Genomic DNA, 6,624 nt, shown 5'->3' with positions numbered 1-6,624 from the left:
TCTCTGTTGTTTAGAATAGGCATGAGGGGAATTCCCAAGTTATACCTTTACAATATTTTCATGTTCTTTATTTTAGTTAAATAAAAGATATAAAGTGATGAATTAATACACTAGACACATGGTTTTATTTGAACACTTTATTATGACATCGTAAAGTGATGAATAAGAACACTAAACACATGGCTTTATTCGTAGGCCTAGAGGCTAAGTCTAGCCTAGGTATCATCGTTCGTTCGTACATACGTTTATTGAGCGTTACGTACGTATTAGGTCAAAGGTTACCACAAATTTAACCCAACCTCTATTTTACGAATCCCCCGATTTACGTACGCCCTCTGGTCCCGTACCGTACGTAAAATCGAGGTTCTACTGTATACCTTGTTGTGGTGTAATTGTGTGCACAAAGACTAATTCATTAATAATGCCACAACATCCTTCCAGGTACCCATTATGATATTGGGTGGGGAGGGCCAAATTTAAGTGAACCTTGTCCAAGGACACAAGTGATACAGTATGCATAGTGAACTTTCAAACACTTGACCTTATGACAGCCCACCAACAACATATCTTTATCATCATTAACAATAAGGCCATGTTAAAAAAAAAAATGGTTAGCATCCTTATCCAGCAAACAAAAAAAAAGAAGAAAAAGAAAATAGCAACAGAGACCAAAACTGCATACAAGAAATTATATAATTCATCAATAGCAAGCAGAAACTTTACGATGAATAACCAGGGAGATGTTATTCTTTTACATCTCCCTAAAATAACAGTCATAATGCAATTATCTCAGACTATATAATCACACACAATTCACTCCAACACAACTGGCATCATTAATGCCATGTGGCTACAGCATAGAACTGCAAGTGGTCTGGCTAGCGTGCGGACGGGTGGTAAACAAACCTATATCAAATTGAGTTTGTGAGTGTTTTGTCAAAAAAACAAAAAAAAATCTGGTCGGTGGCCTCTCTGATGCTAGGGAGGGGATGCTAACCAATTATTTTATTTTACATGGCCTAATAAACAATAGATATAATTTTGTTATTATATTAATGAGATTGGAGGTTGCATGCATCCAAGTGACAAGTTTGGATGATAAGTGCTTACTGTAAAGTGCTGTGATGGAAGCATTATAAGAATCACTTTGTTTGATTGCCACCTGAATCACTTGCAAGATTTTCTCACAAACATTTGCGAACTTAGGCTTTCTGAGCATTCTGAGTTGACCAACAACTAAGGCAAACATTGATTCGTATTACTTCTCCCGACGCAAAACGCCATTCGAATAGCATACAGCAGTGTACCCACTGTTACTTGGTGATCGGATTTATCACTAGCAACCAAGCGCAAGTTCGGTGGTCGAGTGGTAAGAGTAGACAGCAGACTAGTTACCTGAAGATCACATTGGATTAAATTTTTTCGCAAGGATTTGGGAACGTACTAGGCTTTCAGCACTATAACGTACGTGAGGTAGGGCAAACATCGATTCGTAACTACTTCAACACTTGCATGCTTGGGAGGATTTATGGCAGCCCATCATAGATCCATCAGTGTTGTGATTATGTAGTGTTGACAATTTACAGAATACAGAACTTTTATTGGTCTTGTGAACGTAAAAGTACAGAACAAGAAATTAGCACGTTTCTCAGCATTTGCGATGATTTCCCCCATGACATCAATAATTTGCTAAAATACAAAAATTATAAAACTTATTTATTTTATTAATTTATTTCTAATAAAAGTATGTCATATCTGAATTTTATCCATGGTAGGCCTAGCTAGTATCCATATTTTTCACACAACACAAAAGACAACCAACAACAACCTATGAGTATGTTCCTTTGTAGTTTGCCTTTATACATCATGAATGTTTTGCTAGTATTTAGAGTGCGCCCTCAGGAGTGACTGCTCTGTAATGAAAACATAGAAAGGGATTTGTAGACGCAAGTGCATCACATGGAAATTCCCTACTTCTGGCAAACATCTCCTCAGATTCTGGAATAAAAAAAATTACATTTACTAATACTATCTATGGATTATGACCGGTTGAGCCGTCGACAAGTTGAGCCGCCGGTCATTTCTATGGAACGCCAAGCGCGTCTCTCAGTGAATGTAGTGCATTAATTGCGGCGTATTTCAATTAACTTATTCGTTCTTGGTACTGTTGTTTGGGATGTATTTCAGGTTATTTACTCAATCATTTCAATTTATTTAATACTCGGTTTTTGCACTAATTTATTAAATATTTTTGGGACATATTTAAATATATTTACTTGTTCTTTCTATCGTTTTAATTTAAATTTTTTGAGTATTTGCTCAGTCAGCTTGCCAGATAGTAAAAAAAAAACTCCATACATTCTTATAATTTATTATATACAGTTCAACAAATAGTACAAAAATAAAAATATATAAATTGCAAAACCATAGTAAATACTGTATAACATAGGCCTAACACATTTAAATTTATTGTTTATATAGTCATCTGTCTAATTGAGTCAGCTTGCCAGATAGTTAAAAAAAAAAAAAACTCCATACATTCTTATCATTTATTATATATAAGTTTAACAAATAGTACAAAAATAAGAATATAAGAATAAGAATATGTAGCTGGTATCAGGGGGGGTTCATTCACTGATGACATCGGCAATCCGACTGATCAAATACTCAGCAAATTAACCATGGAAGATAAAACAAAAATAATTAATAATAATAATTAAACAGTAATAAGTAAAATTGTAAAACCAATTTGATTTTAAATAGACAGATGACTATAAACAATAAATTTAAATGTGTTAGGCCTATGATATTATACAGTATTTACTATGGTTTTGTAATTTAATTTAACAAAATGGTACAAATAACGAAAAGGTAATTGAAATACGCCGCAAACCAAACGTAAATACACACATTTTTAATACGATTTTTATAAAAATGTAATACATAAAATTAAAATTCTAATTTTTAATTACACAACTTATACATCACGAACGGCAATACGAGCAAATCAACGACTGACAAGACTGTGTGATGAATATGTAGCTGGTATCCGGGGCAAGCCGACTACATTCACTGAGAGACGCACTACATTCACTGAGAGACGCGCTTGGCGTTCCATAGAAATTACCGGCGGCTCAACCGGTCATATACCCTATCTATCTATACTACTAGGCTAGGGCTAGGGCCAGGCTAGCGGCTAGCTAGCTGATTGCTCGAAATATTGCCCCGCTGGTTTTTAATGTGCCTAGCTAGTTTCCCAACCTAATATAGACCTAGATGGACATGTCTTAGCTAACTAGACCTAAGCTGGAACCTAGGCCTACTGTAGGCCTAAGCCCTACCAAGCCTTTGAAGTAGGGGAGGGCCAAGACCGGCGACCCTGCTGCTACTGGTAACTGGGCCTTCTTCTTGCTTGGTTGGCTTGTCTGAAAGTTTAAAATGGTTTTATTTTTAAACTTACAAGGTCATTTTTGGTTGAATTACGATTGCTGTCGCTCCTAAGGCTAATGCCGCTTCCGCTACTTGTCATCATGAATGTAACATTTAATACGGTTTTTTTTCACAGATGCATAAGGTTACCCCGACTAAGCACACAGTCGCTAAGCCTAGCCAAAGTAGCGCATGTAGATAAACAAACAAAATGCACAGGGCGCTGACATTTTGTTGGAATCTGCCATTTTAATGAAGGTTACTTTTTCATTTAAATTATTAGTTATACTCTTTAATCAATATTTTTTACCATATTCTTTTAATTTTGCATAATAACTATTATAACTTTAATTTCTTATTTTATATTTTCTAGCTGAAATATAAAATAAATATAAATATAAATAGATATTACATTTTCTTCACAGTTGAATTCCCTATTTGGTTATGGCTCTTATGTCAGAGTTCAATTGATTGTTTACGTTCAAGGAGGAGAGCATGGTAAATTTGATGCTGCTTTTATTTAAAGGCCGATGCTATGCTTACGCCGATGTATTCTAAATCCCAACGTGCTGATTGGTCGGCTTGTCTTTACCCTAACCTTAAAACATAACTCGGGCTATCTTAAAGCACTACACATCGGCGTAAGCATAGACACTGTGTTATTTAAAATGTTGATGTTGCATTGCAGAACAAACAACATTTTATTTTAGTTTATCATATTATTATAAATAGGCTGGCCTAGCTAGGACTCGAATCGAACGAGGAGAAAGCCTACTGTAGGCCCGTACGTAGGCCCAGCCAGCCAGGACCAGACTGTTATACCGACCATCGGGCCCATTTTCAGACGATCAGGCGCAACTAGTGTGGGCCCTCTTAGGGTCAAGCGGGTCCACCTAGGCTAATGTGGATTTTCGGCCCCCAATATTATTCTGAATAATTATTGCATTCTAAATTTATTAACTTGTAGGCCTAGGCCCTAGTCTAGGTATTTTAATAAATATGTTAAATATGTATTCTTAATTTAATAAAAGAATTGTAATTATAAGTAAATTAAAATGATTATATTATTGAATTTATTTATTTATTTCGGTATCAAATGCCAACAAATACAAACGACAGCAATGGCATGGACTTTGCCTGATAGAGGATTGTGCCCATTTCCAGACATATTGGACCTTATATTTCTGAAAATGAGCCCCTTTGTCTTGACAGATGTGTGTTGGCTTGCTGTGGGCCTATTTTTATATGTTTTAAGCTCTGAATGCCCGACGAGCTCTGTCCGGCAGGGGCTTGACCTGTCTGGTGGGGGGACTAAGCCACTGCATAGGAGTGATGTTTTGCCCTACATGATTCCTACCTGAATCACTTGAAAAATTTTTCACAAGTATTTGGGGACATACTAAGTATGCAGTACGATAACATATCAGGTAGGGCAAAATATCACTCGTATGATATTTTCCTGATGCAAACTCACATCAATATATGGCTATGCCTATCATGACCAGACTGTCATACCCTTGTTGGGGGACTAGTTTGTCTACATGCCTTCCCTTAGCTTAGAAATGTTTAATTAATATACCGCTTACAAAGTTGCCTAATCTACTTTGATTATCTTTAGACTTGGAAAGTTTTTTTTTTTATATAATAAGGCAGTGTTATTTTATGTGTGAATTGGATTTTGGCAATAACATCCTATCAGAATAAAGAATTGGTTTATTAAAGACTGGTGTAACCGTCCAATAAATAAATAAATGAAATAGAAACGGTAGATTAGTCTGCGGCAAGACATCCATGGTTAGTCTGCAGAGACTGCAAACCTGATAACTCTGAGAGTACAATATTGAATACCATTAGACCTGCCAAAGCTATTGTTTGGCTTATACTGTATAAGCATTTCAAAATAACCCATTTCTTTTTCTCCACTGTCAACAGAAATGGCGGGAAAGGTTAAACCTATCGACAGACAATCTGTGCATCAGATATGTTCTGGTCAAGTTGTCCTCAATCTAGCTACAGCGGTCAAGGAACTTGTAGAAAATAGCTTGGATGCTGGAGCCACCAGTATCGGTAGGTCAAATAAGAAAAGCTTTGCTTTCAATTATCCAATTCTTTCTGTATGAAATGAAATATGAGGAACTTTATTGCAATCTCTCATTATAAAACATTATAAATCAAAATTGAAGTTTAAAAAAAAGTAGGGAAAAACATTTAAAAAACATCACATACAATATGCTTAAAAATATAAAAAGAAGAGAGAATTAAAATCAATTATAAAAAAAAAAATATATATATTCATCCATTTTAATTTTTTGAATACCCCAATTGATATGTTTGAATTTTAAAATTTGTTTTTGTTTGTTGTTCATTGTGGTTTTGATGTTGCATTGACTCCAGCTATGCAATCTGATCATTTTCCATTTTTATATAGTAATTATTTTAATAACTTCCACATATATAATTGTACTCCCATGGAATTCAGCCATTATATTTGCTTTGGATTTTGTATTTAAGAATAATACCAGTGGTGGATTCAAGGACACAGGGGAGTGGGGGGAAGGAGCCCCCTAAATTTTCCCAAATTATGACAAAAAAGGCCCAAAAAGGAAAATTATATTTGCATTTAAGTCAGAGAATGCCATTTCCAGCCATCTAGATGTGCCATAATCATAAATTTTCAAATCTCAGCCCCAACCATGGTAGGCCTCAAGTGGCAGACCCTGCATGTGTAAGAGCCCCTCCCTGGGTCCCTCTACTTCAAATTCCTTGATCCACCACTTGACACCCAGTCAATTTGATGTGTTGATTTATTTAATCTGAGAGAGAGCAAGACAAATTAGTGACACCTATTATAGCAAATTAGCATCTTTAATTTTGTTGATTTTTTGTTGATCAGAAATACGACTGAAGAATCATGGATCAGAATTACTTGAAGTGATTGACAATGGGTCAGGGGTCAAGAAAGAAAACTTTGAAGCTTTAAGTAAGTGCCTTAAGTAAATTCTTATTTTTAAAGACATTATATATATCGCTTTATTTGAAAAAAAATGTAAAGTCTCAATAATACATGCTGTCTGTGTTAACTTGAATAATTAAATTCAATATTAAGTTAAATTTGAATAAGATACCTTGATACTGTCTCTTATACACATCTAGATGTGTATAAGAGACAGAAGTATGCAGTACGATAACATATCA

The 6,624-nt window shown here is 35.1% G+C and overlaps 1 protein-coding gene across 1 annotated transcript in view; it reads left to right on the top strand.

The window, feature by feature from the left end:
• Nucleotides 1-3,461: 3,461 nt before the first annotated feature.
• LOC117110119 (mismatch repair endonuclease PMS2-like) overlaps nt 3,462-6,624 on the top strand; it is a 14,938-nt gene continuing 11,775 nt past the window's right edge. The window contains exons 1-4 of the mRNA XM_033252717.1: nt 3,462-3,687; nt 3,855-3,927; nt 5,362-5,496; nt 6,323-6,422. Coding sequence (XP_033108608.1) covers nt 3,682-3,687; nt 3,855-3,927; nt 5,362-5,496; nt 6,323-6,422 — 314 coding nt within the window. The 5' untranslated portion in view covers nt 3,462-3,681. The remainder of the gene's footprint in view (nt 3,688-3,854; nt 3,928-5,361; nt 5,497-6,322; nt 6,423-6,624) is intronic.

The sequence above is a fragment of the Anneissia japonica genome, unplaced genomic scaffold (genome assembly GCF_011630105.1).
Source record: "Anneissia japonica isolate Jap-2015-1 unplaced genomic scaffold, ASM1163010v1 scaffold1829_len478734_cov173, whole genome shotgun sequence".
In the NCBI taxonomy this organism is placed as follows: domain Eukaryota; kingdom Metazoa; phylum Echinodermata; class Crinoidea; order Comatulida; family Comatulidae; genus Anneissia; species Anneissia japonica.
This window is presented reverse-complemented; position numbering and strand designations above follow the sequence as displayed.